Raw genomic sequence first — 21,828 nt, forward strand, 5'->3', positions numbered from 1 at the left:
TCCGTTATAATCGATTTAAAAAAGGATCCAATGCATCTCATGAGCCATATTTACCAATGTGTTTTGAGATGACCCCCTGCTGGTACTGAATAACAACCTGATGTAAAACTGTTCTTGCTATTCTCAAATTAATCTAACCAGGGTGTACCTGTACTACATGGTATGTATATTTATGTCAACAAAGAAACTGGATAAGTACATTTTAAATCAAGAATTCAAATAAGATTTCAGTAACTTAAAGACCTAATAATGTTTCATACCTGAAATATTCTCAGCATGTTTTTTATTTAATTTATTTTTTAACGTATTTCTAATTTCATGGTGTTTGTTTTTGTAATAATATTATTATATGTTTTTTATCTTATAGGTGTTGTCTAATGTTGTAAAGAGCTTAGAGTCTAAAGATTAGGTGCTATACAAAGTACTCATTTTTATTATTATTATTATGTGACTGACTGCATATACATGTACAAAGTTTGGTCTCAAAATCTCTTTGTAATTAACATTTTTGTAAATCGACCTCTGACCTGTCTAGGGAATGCCAGGAGTGGGAGCCATGGATGATACATCTCTTACAGATGGTTACCCAAGGCCAATGTAACTAATCCACCCAATGGTTTATGGTATGGACAGATTGATAGAATAATGGATGGATGAAGAGCATGAAAATATACACAACACTAGTTAGAAAAGCATGGGGATAATAAATTAGTGAGAAACACAAAAAAACCCAGAAGATTAAAAATCATCAAAAGATTGCTTGAATGGTGTTAAATCTAATCAGGCCACAAACTGAAGCATATAGGCAGGTTATAAGTAATTATTCCAGCAAGGCTATCACAATAAAATGCTGTGCAAAACAAATTAAAGAAACAAAATCACCTAAACAGCATTAACATCTAGTGAATGCATATACATATGCATGTTTGTCAAACTTTATTTACCTGTGTTAAACTGTTTCAGAGAAACTGCGTTAGCCATGCTTTCATTTAAATGTATATGTCCAAGATCTCTATCACAAATGAGCATTAAAACAAATAAACTAATAAATATCCATAAATCTCTAAAATGGCAGAAATATCAAAAAACGTAATTTATAAATACGTGCAAATAAAAATGCCTACAAAATTTCACTTGTGCACATCAAGTGGTTTCTGTGTATAAACTGCATTACCATGGATTCAGGATAGAAATATAATGGGACAAAAAAGTATTAGGAATAATTATGCCCTCGTCAGATATTGCAAAGTGTACACCAAAAGGACAATAGTGCTGCTGACTAAGAAAAATCTATGTCACCATTAAACGTAAATTATATGCAAATAAAAGCGTCAAGTAGGAGCAAAATGATTACTCATTATATTGATGCATCTATACTTTTTCCATACAGATACAAAAGGTGAAGAATCAGTACAAAATGATACTCTATACAAGTTATTTTAATCTTCAGCAATTGTGAATAAATATTAGGTTTTTGTTTTTTTATTCTCTAAGCTGAGAATTCATCTAAGACAGCTGTAGAAAGTATATTCATTCATTTCTGTCAGATTAACAAAAAACTATTGACAATGCCCACTTGCCTTCTACAAATTAATACATTTAATCTGAACTCGTGTGGTTTGAAATCTCACCCTCCCACTAATTCAATGCTAATTATTTCATCATGTCAGCATGTCCAGCCAATGTTAACATATGTCAATGTAAAGGACACATTCCAGACCTGTTATTCAGGTAAGATTTACATAATTTACTGATCATTTGATACCAAGATTTAGGCAAAATATCTTTCTTGCTTTGTATCTTGTCTGCCTGGATGGATCCGAAAGCTACACTTCCAGTTTGCCATACAATTAAATATGTTACTTCTATTCTAATTGATGGTTATTGTTTAGTCAAGTCCAGAGTAAAACAATAACTACCCATCAGAACAATAGCTTATTCAATGCATGCCGCACCATAATTATTGCATTCAAAACTCAATACAAATACACACAAAGCAACATATAAGCTGCTCACAAAAGTGGGTATTAAATGGTCTATAAATACTTAAGTCATACATTGGGGAACAAGTTTGGAATGTCTCCTTTAACAATGATAAAGTAATCAACAACTGACTATGCCTACAGAATAAAAACAAAATTTGCAGAGAATTAGCAAGGGAACAGATTCCAAACTGCATGATTTACAGTCACCTTGTTAATTTCAAGTAGGCATGTATGTGTTGTCAATAGCTTCCTTCTTCATGGACAGAAATGAGTGCATGCGTTCATGGCAGCTGCTTTGCATATGCAGTAAGTACAATATGATAGATCTGGTTATCAGTCATCTCCACTCTCACACTTGGACTTGCTCTAGATAAGATTTTCCTTGCATGAGTTAACTGCACTGTTTCATCTGTTTTGAAGATCACTGTCCCTTACCAATTTAAGTGACGACATGAAAATAAGATGTTTTTAAAACAATGGGCATGGTGACCAAGATGAGTCCTGCATAAAAAAATCAAATGAAGCAGCCTGAAATGGCTTATAAAGCTGAACTAAAACCACTGATAACTAACAGGTAGTCTGTTTGGATCCATTTTTATCATGTCATGGATGAGAATGGTATACAGATGATCAGTCTGTTAATGTTATCGGCATATTGTCAACAAAAGCAAGATGTCAACACATAAAACTGCATCACCCTACCACTGACAAATATAGGAAAGATGAAAAGACCATCAAGTTGATATGTGTATCGATAATCTATTGTATCATAGGCTTTGTATCATGAATTATATATGGTGTATTGTTTCAACCCTAGTGTCAAGACATCAAAAATAGGGATTGATGCTCTACTGGCAGAAAGCACTTTAAAATAAGACCATTCTTTTTAATTGATTAATTTGAAACCATCTATAACATTCTTCAGCAATAACAAGATTTTCAACTTAACTGCTGTGGATGTCACATTGGCACCATTTTCATTTAGGATCAAGATGTCATTTAGGACCAAAACGACACCATCAGAAGTCTTATGGTGGAAGCTTTGTGCTGATTAGACTTTCCCTGTTGGAAAAGTAACAAAAACAACATTTTCAAGATGGTTGCCATGTTGGCCATATTGGATATCACTTTGGACATTAACGGAAGCCTTTTCGTAAAGCAGCCATCTAGAAGATGCAGCTATAACTAGATTTTCAAGATGGCCATTTCTGCAGTCAAATTGGAAGTCAGATCTGCACCATTTTCATCTACAACCAACTAGACATCAAAAGAAGTATTTCAGTGAGATAACAAGATTTTCATATTGGACCTACTAGATATCATACAAAGTAATTTAGTATGGAGCCTCTTCTGATTCAACCATCAGTTCAGGAGTAGCAAAAGCAAGATTTTCAAGATGGCCACTGTAGCAGCCATACTGGATTTGTAAGTGGCACCCTTTTGATTTAGGACCAAGTAGACATCTTAAGAACTCCTTTGGTGAAAACTTCTTGGCAGCATTTTCATTTACAAAATATTCTCAATGGCCACTATGGTGGTCACATAAGATGTCATATTATCACCATTTTCATTTGGGACCAACTAGATCTCATACAAACCCTGCACTGATATGACAATCCATTCAGGAGGACTTGTGATAACAAGATTTTCAAGACGGCACTGTGGTAGCCCTATTAGATATCAAATCAGCCCCATTTTCATTTAGGACCAGCTAAACATCGTAAGAAGACTTCTGTTGAAAACTCAATGTCAATATGAAATTCAGGAGTAGAAAAAAAGATGATTGCCATGGTGGTCACAATGAATGTCAGATCAGTACCAATTTTATTTAGGACCAATATGACACCATAAGAAGTCTTAGGGCTAATCCCAGTTGACAAGACAATCCATTCAGAAGGAGCAGCAATAACAAGATTTTCATTATGGTTGCTGTGGTGGCCATATTGGTCATTAAATCAGCACCAATTTATCTAGGACCAGCTAGACATCATAAAAAGTCTTTCAATGAAAATCCAATGTTCATAAGACCATCCACTGAGGAGGAATAGCAATAATTAGATATTTAATGGTGGTTGCTGTGGTGGCTGTACTGGATATCCAAGCAGCACCATTTTCCTTTAGGACCATGAAGTCCATGGGATGACTGTGTGTAAAGTTTCCTGACAATTTTCCAAATAGTTTAGGATGGAAAGTGATAACATACCCTTACTGACAAACAGATGGCAAACCATTCCATAAGCTCTTACGGTAGAGCTAAAAATCATCTACAGCCATAAAATGTTTCATCAATGTTTCGGATTTAAATGATTCAAAGCATCAATATCAATTTTACACCTTAAATCCTATCTATGTGGTTACCTGTTTTCTGATGATGTTTGTGAGCCACTCTCATGAAATTTTGTGTAATGTTCTTGCAGGGCCTCAGGTGATGGTAGTGACATCCTGCACATTGGACACAAGAATCCTTCCTGTCAAGCATTGTAAAAAAAATGCTGTAGTCAATTTAAAGGAAAATGGGTGCAATTTTTTAAATATGAATATATATATATATATATATATATATATATATATATATATATATATATATATATATATATATATATATATATATATATATATATATATATAACACAGGAATCTTTATTTCACTATCACCTATAATCAGCCATGGCCTGAAGATTACAATTTTATAAATGTTTGGTTTTGGTTCATTCAAATCTTTATTGTCACACCACCATGATAAGCTTTACCTTAATAATGAAAACATTTTCTGACTGGCATGATTTGTTGCTAAATAGAGGACAATTCTGATGTTAGAATCTTTTAACATTAAAGTAACATCTTAAAAAAGAATTATGATACAGTGTGTCTGTATGTTTTCTTATTAGACTTGCTTATACTATAAACTCTGTATTGCAATGTACATGTCTAATTTTTAGAATTTTACATAGCTACGGTTCCAATCTTCTGATTATTTGCTGACCTTCCAATTTCATCGGGCCTCAAAGTATCGTATTATATTTCTATTACAGAAACCATTCACCAATGCACCAATAATTGTATGCCTTGATACACACATTGGTACAAAAGGTGGAGAATCTATACAAAACAATACATACTTTATCAAAGATGTTTTGAAATCTTCAATGGTCATGAATGACTTTCAGTTGTTTGCCTCTTTATTATTTCTGTGTATGAGTTGTATCATATCATAGGATGTGTATCATGATAATTAAGGATACATGATACTGGCATATTATCTAACCTCTCTGTTTTAAACACTCACAAGGAGCTAAGATAGCACAGAAGAGGTTACACATTATGCCAGGGACTTCATGATGAGCCTTTGATCAAAGCATTGCTGTATAACAAGGGACCTTGACCCCAACGTCAAAAGACTGATTATATTGATAAATGAAAAAGCTCATTTTATAATGATTATCCTAATAAAAACAGAACTAATAGGGGAGCGAGTGGCTGAGTGGTCTAAAGCGCTTTCCATTATGGATCACTGCCATCTCACCTCTGTCTGCATGAGTTCGTGTCTCAGATTCGGCTAATGTGGGTATGTGAGAAAGCTTGCCAGTAGCTTCTCGTGGGTCGGTCGTTCTTTCCGGGGTTTTTCCTGGGTTCTTCCTCCACCATTAATACTGGCCGCCCTGTATAGCCTATCCTGTGCTGAAAAATGGCATTAAACCCTACAACAACAACAACAACAACAGAACCTATATAGGGCTTTAAGACATGCAAGCAATTAAAAAGTGTAATCAAAACCGTAAGGCATTTTTTCTATGACTGTAACCTTGACCTCAATGTAAAACACTGAACATGAAACAATGTACTGATACAACTCACAACATACAATGCATCAAAAAACATGTCCATAGCAAATAAAATAACAGAAATTTGAAAACTTCCAGCCCAACCGTTGTTTCATTTTTCAAACTGAGAATCATCAAGACTAAAAGCAATAATAAACAGTAAACATAATCCAAAATAGCTTAGTAGACTGGTGTCATTCGGTATTTAACAGTAAGCAGTAAAACTAAATAATTTTTGTAACTTGAATGTAATTTATGTTACGCTAAACTAGAACATTTTCAATTTGTCATTTCAGGTCTGCCTCTGCCACTCTTTCTTTCTTTGATTACAAATATATACCACGGATCCATAACGAAAGTACATGTTATTTTCTTCCACCTGAATATAGAGAAAATTGAACGATATGACAAATGTAAAAATATGTGTGTACTGTATGTATGAAAAGCTGATAAAATTCCATAGCCCAGACTATTCATTTTTTAAGTCAGACAAGTACAATTTTTCATATTGCTAGTCTCCGGCAAACGTTTTTCTCCTAATTTAAAACAAGTCAGGCAAGCAATAATTTTCATACTATAATGACCGTATCTACCTTCATCAGGCCAATCAAGCCCTTATACATTCTGAATGCTTGAATACAATCTCTCTTCATTTATTTATACACATCCTGTGATACTACATTAAGTGGTCATTGATAACTGCCCCATGTGCAAAAGTTCTACTACTTCTGACAGCATACTGGGCTAAGTAAAAAAATTATCAGCCAATCAAAATACATTGAACAAAATAAATTCAGTATGATTGATTATCAGTGTTTCAAACAGCCTTGTATTTGCTCAACCCAGATCACACTTTGAATTCAACCCACCAAGTCAATGAAATAAAACTAATGAAATGCAAATTACTAATTTGAGTGTCCATTTCCTGTATGAACTGAATAAATAAGAGTAACGAGTCTTTAATTGTTTTAATTATTTTACACATGATCAACTTCAATGTGTGATATTGTGTTTGAATCAATTGATATGTTAATTAAGGAGTGGTCACTGTTTGCTTTTGAACAACAAAATGTATATGATGACTTTATGAGAACTAGTTGTCAAGTGATATGATCTTTTCCTTTTGGATAAAACAAGTGTATTCAAATAATTTCACAAAGATGGTCATAAGGAAAATTCACAGAAGGAAAATTCATGTAAAAGCTGAGGATAAAATGCAAAGGAAACACTATCTGAGGTACCTATTTTTCAAGACTGTGGCAACACAAATTATACAATATGACACAATTATGTGACAAAGAAATTTCAGCCACATTGGGTTGATAAGCTTACATGGCTTGAATTTACTAAATGAATGAAAAATATTGCAGCTATGTTAAACAATATCCCAGACTAGCATGGGTTAGTTCTTCCACCATTGTGTGTATCAATGCAAAAGTCATTTAAGGTTGACTAAATCACATCTCTTGACAGTTTCGAACCTCATAAAGCCTGCGCAGCACAGTATATACATGACACTAATCAGCAAACGCAGAAAATCCCTGGAGTTGGATTTGATAATATTAAAAGAGGAAAGGCCATTTTGAAATTAAATTAGAATGAAAATGTAAAATAAAATAAAATGAGAGCTCTCAATAATACATATTACACACAAGCACAATCTGGAAGACCATTTTCTGATATGGAAATGCAGTGCATGCTCCAGGCAAGTAACAGTAGTAAACTTGGTGCTAATTATAAGAACAGACCTGATGCAAGAGAATTTGCTCTGTCAATTGATAAAGTCTTGAAAGAAGAAGTTACGGAAAGCCTGAATTCCAGTAAATTCATTTCTGTTCTTATTGAAGAAAGTATGGATGATACCATATCAGAGAAAGAAATAGTTTATAATACCTGACAATTAAAAGATAAATCTGTAGAAAAAATAAATTGCACATTATTTATTTTTTATTTTTTTATTTCCATGGATGAAAATGCATACATTTCACCAAAACTAGACAAGAGTGTAAAATTTTTTGGACATGTAAAAATGTGGGTGAGACAAGTGAATTTTCTGAAACCACTTATCCTGGGTAAGTGGCAGAAACAAATCTGATCAGCCCTGGTATGTATGCATGTGTGTGTGTGTGTGTGCATGTATGTGTACATATGTATGAATGTATCTGATGAATATTATCACAAACTTACCCCTCCTGATCCCACTGTGGAAGAACCAGCATTTGTTTCAGCATGTTCTGTGTCAAAGTGGGCTTGTAGTGCTTCAGGTGAAGTAAGATTTTTCATACACATAGGACAGAGAAAACCCTATTGGAAAAAGTATATTACAGTAATTGCCTCAATGTTCTTATTTAGAAGCAACAAGTAATGGCATCTTCGTACTAGCAAGGACTCCAATGGACTCGCATGTGAATGGCAATTATGATGCAGTTTTCTGCTTACAAAGGCAATGAAGTAAACATTATATGTCTATGGTCTTTTGTCGATTTTCACATCATATTATTAAGGTGTGAAATATGATATTGGCCATCACAATGCCAACAACTATATTCTACAGCTCAATAAAACAAGGTCTTCAATGAAGGAAAAGCCCATCATTGTGTTATTATTTTCACACCATGATCTCAAAATATCCCTATGTTAATACATGAAACCAGTGAGTACAGTAAAGCATTGTATCATTATACAACGCATGCTATCTTTACAGTCAATCAGAACAATTTTTCTTGAAGTAATACATGTAATATTATTACTGGGTACAAGCCTCTGACATATAATAAACAACGCCCGCTGAACACACATGTTGATGACATTATAGTTGCCCCTGGAAAAGTAATGCTTACTGCTGTATGTCTAACAACACAAGCAAAACAAACACATATTTGAAGATTTTCATTGTATTCCATTACATTTAAAAACTACCTTGCTATTTGTTTCAAAACTTGGCAAAGAAATTTGTCATCAAACCTACAGGACATAAGAACTCTGAATATCAATTTTCCTCTTGTAATAAAAATTTATATGACATGAATGTAATTCTGTGTGGTGGTGGACGGGAAGATGCCTTCATGCTATTAGCAAAGATCTAATATCAAAAAAACTAATGATGGCTGAAAGAATTTCCAGGAATTCATTTCTGTTTCTTCTATCCTTTTCCTATTTTTATACCCAAACAAAATCATACTGTTATGTTATCATACTCAAAATCCAGCTAAACCCCCCAGTTTCTATCTTTGCACACATATTAATTTATTCTTCAGAACTATTTACAACCTCTGCTCCAATCCACTTTTATATCTATAAGTCACTGTGTTCACAAGCTCCCTGAAGAATAAAAATATGAGCAATGAGGTTTTGTTTGACTGCATGGTCAAAAGAGTCTTGTTTTCAACTCCACAACAAATAACCATAATACTGGGCGTAAAATCTTCACGATTTTCATTCAGAACATTAAAATGCTGCAGGATGTTTTTGTGTGAGAAAACTCCATTCATGCAAGAGTGGTAATAAGATTTTTTGGTGTGCAATGATGGAGGTCAGATGAGCAACATTTTCATTCAAAACCTGCTACATATTGATTGATATAGTTTATTCTCTGGGTCAAAATCTCATGTCAATGTGACCATCCTTTTAGCAGAAGTAGCCTCACTGGTTTTCAGGATGGGCATCGAGGCATCCATTCCTAAAGTTGAATATTGGTATACTGGTATTGGAAGAACTGTCTTAATGGTCATTATAGACATCCACAGTGTATTTCCTAGGGGTGCAAGACTGAAAGTCAAAAATCTCATTGGTGTCAAAACTGGTGCCCAGACTGAGTAAAAAATAAACTTTGGTATCAAAACTGGGAGGCCCCCAATTTTTTTTTAAAAATGTGGGGGTCTCTAAAGTGCAAATGAGGGTGAAGGGAAACAATGCATCCAGTCAAAGGAGGTAGCGTTAAAAATTTTTTAAATGTTTGGAGGCATCATTTTCCTCTTATAGTGTGAAGTGTTCAAGTGAAAACCCCATTTCAATACAACAGTCCCATAATGAGGCCAATTTTGAAGACATGCTATGATCATCAGCTTAGAGGTGCTATATGCACTTTTTATTATTATTGAGAACCAACTTTTTAAAATAAAAAAATGTTTTCATGAAAACTCTGTGTGTATATGAATATCTTTTGAGAAGAATTAGATATAACAAGATTTAAAAGAAGGCTAACAAGGTAGCCATACTGACAGTCTGATCAGCACCATTTTCATTCTGGAGCACCAAGTGCATAGGTCTTATATGCATCTTGGCGCAGAAGTCTTATCAAGTGAAATTGCAATAACAAGATTTTGATGTGTGTGTGTGTGTGTGCGTGTGTGAGAGAAAGAGAGAGAGAGAGAGAGAAAGAGAGCCAAAGGACCATAATGGACACTACTATCAAAATGACACCTCTCAAAAATAATTGCTTTTAGGTATACCAATGAAAAAACCTGTATGCAATACACCACATATAAAAGATGCCTGTCCAATATGGATGGAACGTATATTTGTTAAAAAATATATTTCCATTGTTAACATAAAAATAAAATCTGTGAACTATCTTCATGATTATTATTATTATTATTATTATTATTATTATTATTATCATAACTATTAAATATAGATAATGAAATTGTTCACCTGTTCATATTATTGCAAAAATTTATTTTTGGACTTGAATGCTATTAAATATGTATTTATACCATCAAAACTTGATATATAGTTTGTAAAGACAATAAAACAATCTTGTTAATGTACATGCATAAAGGTGAAGTGTATCTCTCCTTCACATAATGAAAACCTGTCTATAAAGAACACAACTTTTCCCATTCTCTTACTGTCCCTATTAGACAAGTTTTTCTGTAGCTAAATGTGTTTTGGAGCACAAATGACCCAACATGGTACACACAAAAAAATTTAACATAAAAGAAATGCCTGATATGAAAAGAACAGCACTATATGCTGCGAACAAATTCACAATGTGGCATAAACATTTTAAAAGGATTCTACAATAATATCATCAAAACTGTCTTTGCTTGATCACAGTCAAATGTTGAGAAGCATAACTGAATGCAAATTTCAAATTCTTTTTTTTCCTACAAATTTTGTGTGTTTAATCCAAACCCAACTGGGGTCATCATAGACCCAGACCTGTTTTTGCATTATCATTGGCAGATTAATGTCTGTGCAGTTCGTTTGATTCAGAATTACCAACATACAATGTAAATCCTACTCTTATTGTACATTATGTTAGTTAAGATCTCGATCTATGATGTATACAGCTGGTACAAGTTGTTGGGTTCAAATGGTTGCATGGAAACTATGATGCATTAGATAATATAGATTTTAGCATGAGTTACAAAATATATGGAAAGACAATTTACATGAAAACTTCTTGTCATTACTTCTCATCTGAAAAAAATGTCACTAAATAGCTGTCAAAGCTATACCTCTCTTTGTCAGGAACTACTTCATATGTAGGATGGTTTTATTTTAAGAAGTATGCAAGTAAACATTTGATTATGTTGAATGATGCACTTATTTCCACGACTAACAAACTCTCTAGTTACCTGCCCTCACAGGCTACTTGATCTTAGGCACTGGTGAAGTACTTAACATCAACACTAAGCAAGCATGGATTATCCTCCATAAAATAATGTATGCAAGATGCAACTCCTACTCTCACTACCATGACTTCTCCTTAATGATGAAGTCATTAACAAAATCTGAAATCAAATCATGGTATCTTGGGTGCATGCTTACCTCTGCTTCATCAGATCTTGTCAAGTTATCATGCTTTGGAGAGATGATGGGAAGAGAGGAAGTCTGAAAAGGTCAAATGGTGAAGGTCACATGCAAGGTGCTAATGGTTAGTTTGGGTAGAAAGAAAAGCAATCAAGCACATGCAAATGAAGCCTGTATTTATCTTTTTTGTCCCAACAGTAAGGAATTTCACAAAAATTGAGACAAAGTGGTCGCACTGTCTGTCCAGCAACATCTTGCAGTTTAGATTTCTTTTATTTTAGGGGCAGGGTCTCTTGACTTTGTACACCAATGTAAAAGTGGAAAAATGTCCAAAGAGACTTATGCCCAGGAAGGCTAAAAGTCAAGGTCAAATGGAGCACTCGTTGAAATTATAGACTGGTGGTCAATTGTTCAAGGAACAAGCTATAAATGCTGAGGATGAATTAACATTAAACAATTGGTTGGTTTTATTAAGGCACATTCAGCTATTATCTGATTATATTATCCTAAGAAAATGGGACCTAAGTGTCTTTTTACCAAGGACTCACTATGGCAGCTGACACCTGCTGGCCTGTGAAGGTGTAAGACCAGCAACATATGGACTGAAGACCAACATTCTACAAAATGAGATACCAAGACACCCATCAGAGAGATTTATACTGGATGCAAATACAGTTATTGGCATGGAGGTCAAAAGTTCTACAGTCAAGGTAACGGTGAACAGATTTTAAGGGTGTAGTGTTCATATGTGCAACCTGAATCATGTACCTATGGACAGACATTAGACCTTTAAACCAATTCACCAGTGTAAATGGCACATCTTTGAGGATGATAAATACAGACATCAAATTGTTTCATTTTTGTGGAAAACTTGTAAGTACTGTACGAAGTGCCTATATCATTGTTCTGTTTAAATAAATATTGTGATTAAATATGTCACATATTAGTAAAGGAATAGCAAGGTTTAACAAACATGGTCACAGGGTTGTTTAGTTACGTGTTATTAAGGCTGCATGCAGCGATGTTCAGCAATACTTTCACAGATTATCTTCATGGTCACACTGCTAACTAAAAGGTAAATCAGGAAAGCTGCTTTTACACTAATTAGCCATTTATGTCTTGCCTTCAACAAATATCACAAAAAGGCAAACCATAGCAGTCGGAATGTCAACCAGTCTGTCCATCTGGAGTTAACTTTTAGTCAGAGGTTTCTTTTTAAAGGATATTATCTGAAACATAAAGCTACTATTAAATGGGTTGAAGTGTTCCACATGATTGTGATTTATGATAGTAAGACTGCTTTTCTGCACATTTTTTTAGGCTGGACCTTTGAGACAAATCTTTGTGTAATCATTAATTTAACAAATTTATGAAGTAATCCAAATAAATAATATACCATTACAAATGCCATATCTGCCCGAGTACAAGACCCACCCAACTATAATAAATGCAGACAAGCTTAACAAAAAATTCCAAAAATACTTTGGAAGATCAATTATAACTACACTTATCAAGATTTCAAAAGAAATCTGAACCCTGATCTGCCAACACACTATGCACCTGCTGGTTGACTTACTGGCTGTCAGCTGTTGGATGTTCATTGGAAACATTAAATAAGATAATATTAGGTCAATTTTCTTGGGGGGGGAGGTGCAAAGTCTGAGCCAGACATCCTGCTCGCCAAAGGAAAGTGAAGCCTCTCCTTTCCAGGTGTAGTGATCACAGCGGGACCAATGTCTGGCTCTGCTGGGCAGAAGGTTACTTGTATATGGCCTCTTATACACTATTGTGTCCACAGCAGCACCTTCATGTGGGACACCCTGTTTTCACAGAGCCTGCTGTGTGGCGCAACCGAGTGCCCGGCAGCATAACTGGGTGGGCAGACTGGGTTCGCTAGCCTTGGTAGGCAGCCAGTCTAAGAGAAGAAAAACTCTGACTCTGAACCCAGGCAGATGGAGCTCATTAGCCTTGTCAGCCAGTATGTCTAGGGGAAGGAAACTCTGATTTCAAACCCACGAAATGCCCCAGCCATTGGATGATGGCTCTGCTGCCTTGTGGTATCTTTGGGAGAAGAAAAGGCTATGGGAGTAAACCCAGACAGAAAATTCAGAGTGGAGCCCCTAAGGCAGCTGGGTGTCCACTACGACTTTCTTCTGGTAGTTCCTGCATCCAGACTGGTGCCAAATGTCATGCTCAGCATTCCTTTGGACGGACCCCACAAGCAAGGATGAGAGGGGGATCCTGATGTCTGGGTAGCCCAGGATCTCTATACTCCATGCCCAGGCTTGTACCCTGGAGAGGCCACTCCAGCCATGCTCCTGGGTGAGGAAACCACATGGAGGCTGGCAGTCTAGGGGTTGTAAGTCCCACCCGATTGGCGTAGGGAAGGGGCACCATGGGTCAGTTTTGACAGTGGGAGGAATCATAGCATCCCACTGGCTGACTACCGCCCACCTCAAGCTGGAACCAATAATCGTGGACAAACAAAAAGCCTTCAGAGCTTACAAAATATGCCCTAATGAACAGATGCTTACTGCCCTCAGAAGTGCTTGAAGCACCATCCAATGCATTGCTAGACAGTGCATGAATGAGTACTGGCAGCAACTGTGTGAAGGAATCCAGTGCAGTGCCAAATCTTGAAATATCCAAGTCATTTTCAGTGGCATCAAGAAGGCCCTTGGCCCTACAACGAAAGGGTTTGCCCCCATGAAATCTCTGATGGGAGAGGTGATGACAGACCATGAGCAACAGATGGCCAGATGGGTGGACAACAGCTCAGAGCTGTACTCAAGAAAAACGTCAGTCACCAATGCGGCCCATAGCAGCATACAGAAACTGCCCACCATGGATGAGCTTGACAAAGTGCCCACCTTAGAGGAGCTCAGCAAAGCCATCGACTCCCTCCCAAATGACAAAGCACCAGATAGCGACAGCATCCCACCAGAAGCTATCAAACATGGAAAACCAACATTGCTTCAGCCGCTGCAGGAGTTACTCTGCCTCTGCTGGGAGGAAGGAGCAGTCCCCAAGGAAATGCTTGATGCCACCATTGTGAGCCTTTACAAAAACAAGGGCGACCACAGTGACTGCAACAATTACAGAGGGATCTCGTTCCTGAGCATCATTGGCAAAGTGTATGCCTGCATCCTCCTCAACAGGCTGCAGCTGCTGGCAGACCGTGTGTACCCAAAATCCCATTGTGGCTTCAGAACAGGCAGGTCAGCAACAGATACGATCTTCTCCCTCTGCCAATTCTAAGAGAAGAGTAGAGAGCAAGGTCAGCCACTCTACACGATGTTCATCGAACTCACCAAGGCCTTTAACCTGGTCAGCAGGAAGGGCCTATTTGAACTTCTCAGTAAGATCGGCGGTCCCCCAAAACTCTGCAGCATGATAATCTATTTCCATGCTGATATGAAGGGAACTGTCCTGTATGATGGATCCTTCTCAGACTCCTTCCCCATCAACAGCAGCATGGAGCAGGGATGCATGCTGGCACCAACCCTTTTGGGATCTTCTTCTCCCTGCTCCTGTCCTAAGCCTTTGACTTGTCCAATGATGTTGTATATCTGCACACCAGGTCCGATGGGAGGCTGTTCAACCTGGCATGACTGCGCTTGAAGACCAAAGTGAGTTCGGTGCTCATCAGGGAGATGCTCTTTGCTGATAACGCAGCTCTTGTGACCCACAATGAGGATGCCCTCCAGAGACTGGGAGACCATTTTGCTGATGCCTGCAAGCAGTTCAGGCTCACCATCAGCCTGAAAAAGACAAAAGGCAGCATGCAAGATGCCACCACTGCCCCCTTCATCAAAATTGATGGTGTCACCCTGGAAGCAATAAAAAATTTTACTTACCTGGGGTCAACCGTCAGCAACACTCTCTCGCTTGATGTGGAGCTGGACAGAAGGCTTGGAATGGCAAACACCATCATGGACCAACCAACAAAGAGGGTGTGGGAAAATAATGCGCTGACAGAGTACACCAAGATCCAAGTCTACCAGGTCTGCGTTCTCAGCACCCTCATATATGGAAGTGAAACCTAGAGCACCTACATGAGGCAAGAACGCCAGCTCAACTCCTTCCATATATGGTGCCTAAAACACATCCTGAAAATCAGCTGGCAAGAGACCGTGCCCCACACAGCGAGATCCTGCAGTGTGCAAGTATCCCCAGCATGTACTCCCTGCTGAGCAAATGCCGCCTTCAATGACTAGGACATGTCTGACACATGGAGGATGGAAGGCTGCCAAAGAACATCCTATATGGACAGCTGGCCACTGGCACCAGAAGAGTCGACCACCCCTCACTCCATTTTAAGGAAAGTATGCACGAGGGACATGAAGGCATGCGACATTTCACCTGACAGCTGGGAAGTGCAGGCAGAGGACCGAGGCACCTGGAGACTGGCAGTCTGCATGGGCATAGCAGTCGTGAGAAGCCAGCTGGCAGCAAAGAAATGTGACAGAAATAAGAGTGTGGCAACAACACCAGCAACTCAGACGTATGCACCAACTGCAACAGGGACTGTATTTGTACATAGGCATGCACAGCCACAGCAGACAATGCCAAAACCCCAGAGACAGATGACACTCCAAGGGTGCTACTTGTATGGTCTCCTGAGACTGAGCTGCCAATGATGATGAGGTCAATAGTCTACAGCAATTTTATTGTATCATTTTTGCCCCAAGGGTGACTTTTCTTAAGGGTAAATAGTCGAACTGATACTTTCGGGTATCTGCATGAGGAAGGAAAGCCAATCATAATTTAAAATCAAAAGGTTTTCTACATTTTCATATTCCTACGTCAAGGAAGTCTCAAGCCATCTCTGTACTGCATACAGCATTTAGTTTATTAGTCAAATAGCTATGTAACTTTTTTGTCTTTTATGTAACATAATTTAAATTTGAAATAAATTAGTTCTCTACTTCATCAGACCTTGTCCATTCATGTAGCATACCTTGCCAACATTTTCAGTGGCACCCTGCAAAAGAAGAAATACAAGTTTTTGGTGAATATAAAAATATAATCCTTGTGACATTTTATTATTACAGTTCATTTTGAATTAATAGGTAGAGTGCAGTATGGTTGATAAATTGTGTATCAATAATACAATGCTGTAGCATTACATATATAACATAGTGTCAATCATAATCAATGTTGATGGGTTTGATGCCTGTCCAGTCCAGCCTACATCGGCTGCCTCAGTGTTGACCTTGGAAAAGGCACTTAGGTCCCATTTCATCTCCATAATACATCATGGATTTAACATGAATCCATGTTCCTGGTGGGAAATGACACACAATGTTGTTTATCATGGACACTGCATGGTGGTCAGCATGGATTGCCATGTTCAGGCTTGTAGTGGATGAATTAAGTTTCAATGACCAAATTCAAAAGTTGAGGGAATATAATTATGTTATAGTGCATATCCATGGAAATTATGTCATGGGAACTAAAGCAGAATGTTGTTTTTCAGATGCATACAATACAGTAAAATCTGTCAATAGTGGACTTTCATACAAAAAGGCAAAACATGCCATTACACACAGGTGATCACTGTACACAGGATCATCCTTTAAATTGCTTTTTTAAACAAATACAAGGCACTGAATATCATTATTATTAATATTATTATTATTTATTATTACAAGATTGTTTTATAAGCACTGTTCAACAAAATCATAATTATGGGTATATGTTGTTATCTCCCAGATTTAAGTTCCACACAAGGTTACTGTATCCTGCTCACTTCAATCCATCCAATAAATGAAATTATCACCTACTTAAGAATATACACTTATCTTAGTTTAATTACTCTATGAAAACAATATCTGGACCAGTCAGTTGCTCAAATGGCCAAGATCAAAAGACAGTCTGTCAACTTATATGAGAACCCTGTAATGAACAGAAAATCAAAAGAAGCCATGTATGGGCTATTCAATGTGATCTATGAACTGATGTTTCTGCTGCCTTTACAGACAGGTTTAGATTACTGAATGACCCCTGACCTTAATTTCTACACTGTTTGTTTAAGGATATGTATGCAAAATCTTCAAACTTTCTGGTGAAATGCTGAAAAAAATGCACTCAACTACTCCACTGATACATATAGGTACATTTTGGGGGTACAGTATTAATATATTACCCAAACAACATGCTATCAAGTGTACAATGTTGAATGTCATTTTTTTAAAAGAAAAAAAAAGAAAAAAGCACCCATAAACAAATGAACAAAACCTATCTGAAATTATTAGTAATCATCAGTTTTAAGATGCTATCTGATGATCTGTTGAATGACAAAGGCATGGACTCTATAAAAGCAGATAGAGAGGGTTACTAGAAACACCAACATATGCTTAAATGCCAAAATACATAGTTAAGCCATAATGCCCATTAAGGTTAATGTATTATGACTTGAATGTGCTTGTTAATAACAAATAAAGCAAAAATATTTAAGTTATTTTGATAAGATTTATTTAATATATTCATCCTATTTGTTGCACAATTAATGTAATGACATCACTCAGCTATACTTGACTGGACAGGTATGATTGATGAATTGTAAAAGTTGTTGTTGTTGTTGTGGGGTTTAACGCCATTTTTCAGCACACGATAGGCTATACATGGCGGCCAGTATTAATGGTGGAGGAAGAACCGAATTGTAAAAGATATATATATAGACAGGATGAAAGGGTCAAGTATCAAAGTACAAATAGTATTTACCAACATAATATATTTACTTCAGCTTTTAATAATAAAGAGTATGAGAAAGAATTTTAATAATAATAATAATAATAATAACGAAAATTTCAAAAGCATTTAAGTTCATTTTATGAAACTAACAATTGATACTTTTCCCAAGAGAAAGTATGCCCTGATTCTCTGCAATGCTCACCAACTGCTGTCAGGCTGAGCATTCTCTGTTGGTGTATAAGTGTTCTTTAACTATTGCTTCAAAGCTTCTAGCAGTCTCCCAAATGTAATCTTTTCCACAATTATCACAAAGATCACTCTAGAGTTTATAGATAATTGAGCACTTCTTAATAACAACAACAACAACAACAATAATAATAATAATAATTACTTTATTTGAAGAGAGTAACACTAATCTAACTTGAGGCCCTCATACAAAGGAATTTATTTATTTTAGCTGCATCTCTAAAGCCACTGGATATATTGGGTTTGGAGTAGGAAAATAGAGTGGGCATTTTAATTTCAACTGGAATACTATTCCAGAGCAAAGTTCCAGAGTATTAGAAACTTTTTTAAAAATAATTCCTTATTTGGTTTGGGAATTTTATACTGTTTGGTAGACATGGATCGCAGGTGGGGAGTACTGCCAGGTAGCCTATACTGGAATAGTGATCGTAAATATTCATTTTGCACATTACTGGATATCCTGAAAATTATTTTGGCTTTTCTCAAACAGATTTAGTCTTTAATTGGTAATAATTTTAACTTATCAGCTAAATTTTCCTTGCATTCTTTTTGGATTGATATTAGCCGAAATGCTCTTTTTTGAAGATGTGCCGCCTTGTTATGTTTTTATCATCTGAATTACCCTATACTGGTGCACATGCAATGGCAAGGTGGTAAATACTGGTAAAACTAAAATAATACTTATCTCAACATAGCAAAAAAAGAACAAATCTGTTAGTGATGAACTACATCTGACATGGAAGGCTAAAAATTTGCAAATGGTCTGTCAATGATAGGCTACTTGGTGTTTTGGTAGATAATAACCTATCATAGACTGAACATATCAAACATATCAGTAAAAAAGTCTATTCAGGTTTATGGCTTCTCAGTAGGATAAGACATTTTCTCGCTGAAAGGCACAGAATACTATTTTATAAGAATTACATACAACCCTATTTAGACTACTGTAATACAGTCTCTGGATATTTAAGAATAATTTCAATGTTTTCTGGAAATTAGTAAAAAGTATATAATTAGTATCAAAATTGCTTAAATCAACATTTATTTTATTATTTTATTAAAGCAGGTACAAATCACAATATCAGTGTCTACACACAAACATAGATGTAAAAAATGCGATGATCTCACGTGACGTCACAGAAAATTCTGCTGTTCATACGGAAATTAAACGAACTGCCGCTGCACAAATTATGACCTTTACACACCTCAAACATATTTTTAAATAAGAAAAAAAAAGAAAAACACAAAGATGTATGCATAAAATGATAGAAGAAAAGTAGTTCTTGTGACAAGTGCATATATTTATTGATTTTATGAATAGTGATGACATAAAGTTTATTGTTCAAAATGTGCAAATTTTTTACTTTTGCCCTGCTGGCAGCCCATTGACCTGGTCAGCTAGGGCAGCTTGGAATAGTTGTAGTTATTATATAGTACTACATGTACTGCTGTGTGTGACAGGTCAATTTTAAGCAACAATACGAGCCCCCTGTGGAAGCATGGGGAGAGCACTGTAATGCAAAAGCCTGCTCTTCGCTGATCCTGCCCCACCTATGTCAGCTAAGCAGCTCCAATATGCTAATGATTCTTATTATGTAATGCAATGCCCACTCCAAATAAAATTTGCATATGTATAGATCTATATAAATCCTCCTGAAAGCAATTTTCCCTTGTATTTTGCTTTAAAAATATTTTAAAACTGTTTTTATTATAGATTTTTCAACAACGCACGCAAACATTAAACGTCAGTAGGATTACACCAATCCAGTACCTTTTCGTTGTCCTTCTTCAGGAAACGTTTGAACATGATGATTTCGTACACAAATTTCCACTACCCGCCCCTCCAAAAGTCAACTTTCCCCGGAAGTTGATGAACGGAAATCAAGGTCAGTGCGACCTCTATCGTCGGTGTGTAGGCCAAGCAGACAGACTATCATGCTTGCGTCAACTGTGACTAGAATTTCCACAGTTGTGCGGGTGCGGGTATATGTTAATTTACTGCATTCTCAATGCTAGAAATTTGCGTGATACTTGTATAGTTTGAACAAGATAATTTAGGCCATCAACATTATTACACAAGGACCAGTGTCATCTCGTATTTGTCACCTTGATGTGTAAATTCACCAGTTAAATATAAGAATTTAAAACTATATTAAATGACATTTGTTTACGCACAAAGAGACTAAGGCTTTATCTGTTCGCAGAACTTAAGTTTGGAAAACTAAAATGCGTTTCCAGCACATGTCCTGCATATATTTTTCCAATATATGATATAGTAACTAGAGTTGTTTTTCAGATGTAATTGCTATTGGTATCCTAGACTCCTCGGTTCTCACGCACTTAAGCACGTTCACCTTTTCAGAAATATGCTTCTTGCATAGAGATATCGCTTATTACGTTAGAAACATTAGTTAGTTTAGCAAAGTATGGATACTAAAATACAATGATATAAGCCATCATACTCTAACAAACAACCCCTTGTAAACATTGTGTTTTTTGTCACTCATTTTGACGCACCTCACAGAAGTCTATTTTTTTCCTATAATAGTGACACCATTGTACATATGCGATGGTGAAAATAAAATATAGAACAACAGCAATATTACATAGAAAACTCAAGTTTATAGGAAAAATTACATAAAGAAATTTAACTTTGCATTCCCAATGCTTAGTCCTACACTGTAAGATATAGCACATGTTGGTTTTGTTTTTGTGCTATATCTTACTATCCAAATAACGACCTTGTATAGCATGTTCCGATGTCAATGACATTGGAACAAGTAGTCAAAGTTTCAGGAATATCTCACACATTTGTCAGCATATATCGACACTCTTCCACTAATTTATGTGTAATTAATATACTTACTGTGCTGTCTTTATCCTGGTGGAATGACAATATGATACTAGCCAATGGATGCATTATCATGTTGTGTTGACATACATTTGAATTTGTTGCAATGTGACAGTAGTCGAGGTATGCCGAAGTATATTTAAGTAGGTTCACGTGGCAGATATGTTCCTTAAACGAAATGAAACGTTTCTTTACAGTTCCAGTAGGCATATATTTTTATTAATTTCATTAAATAATATTTCAACTTAACCCGATTTCAGCATTCCTGGCTTTCATCTCCACTCAACTGAAATGTAGGCCAACGAAACTTGAAAACAGGTCCATTTTGTTTGTGAGAATTTGAATTTATTAGAGAAAAGACATCAGAGTAAGTAAAGTCTGACTAAAACATTATGACGCTACTTTGTAGAAAAGTGCCATTATTATAGTTGCCAGTTGTGTGAGATATTCCTGAAAATTTGACTTACGTTAC

At 36.2% G+C, this 21,828-nt stretch overlaps 2 protein-coding genes across 9 annotated transcripts in view; one reads left to right on the forward strand and one right to left on the reverse strand.

The window, feature by feature from the left end:
• The window catches only part of LOC149789290 (uncharacterized), a 163,096-nt gene extending 142,727 nt beyond the window's left edge, over nt 1–20,369 (reverse strand). For 4 of the 7 annotated variants that reach the window (XM_089975488.1, XM_089975483.1, XM_089975482.1 and 1 more), the window contains exons 1-5: nt 20,277–20,369; nt 16,524–16,547; nt 11,582–11,644; nt 7,994–8,110; nt 4,344–4,453 (exon numbers count right to left, since the gene is read on the reverse strand). In XM_089975488.1, the coding sequence (XP_089831614.1) occupies nt 4,344–4,453; nt 7,994–8,110; nt 11,582–11,644; nt 16,524–16,547; nt 20,277–20,312 (350 nt within the window). In that variant the 5' untranslated portion in view covers nt 20,313–20,369. The remainder of the gene's footprint in view (nt 1–4,343; nt 4,454–7,993; nt 8,111–11,581; nt 11,645–16,523; nt 16,548–20,276) is intronic. The other 3 variants (XM_089975486.1, XM_089975487.1, XM_089975489.1) reach the window with 3 other exon arrangements.
• LOC149789291 (dihydrolipoyl dehydrogenase, mitochondrial-like) overlaps nt 20,358–21,828 on the forward strand; it is a 41,981-nt gene continuing 40,510 nt past the window's right edge. The window contains exon 1 of one of the 2 annotated variants that reach the window (XM_089975491.1): nt 20,358–20,482. In XM_089975491.1, the coding sequence (XP_089831617.1) occupies nt 20,441–20,482 (42 nt within the window). In that variant the 5' untranslated portion in view covers nt 20,358–20,440. Of the gene's footprint in view, nt 20,489–21,828 lie in introns of both variants that reach the window. The other variant, XM_089975490.1, reaches the window with a different exon arrangement.

Source organism: Sinohyriopsis cumingii, chromosome 11 (assembly GCF_028554795.1).
Source record: "Sinohyriopsis cumingii isolate HCF-2022 chromosome 11, ASM2855479v2, whole genome shotgun sequence".
NCBI classification, from domain to species: domain Eukaryota; kingdom Metazoa; phylum Mollusca; class Bivalvia; order Unionida; family Unionidae; genus Sinohyriopsis; species Sinohyriopsis cumingii.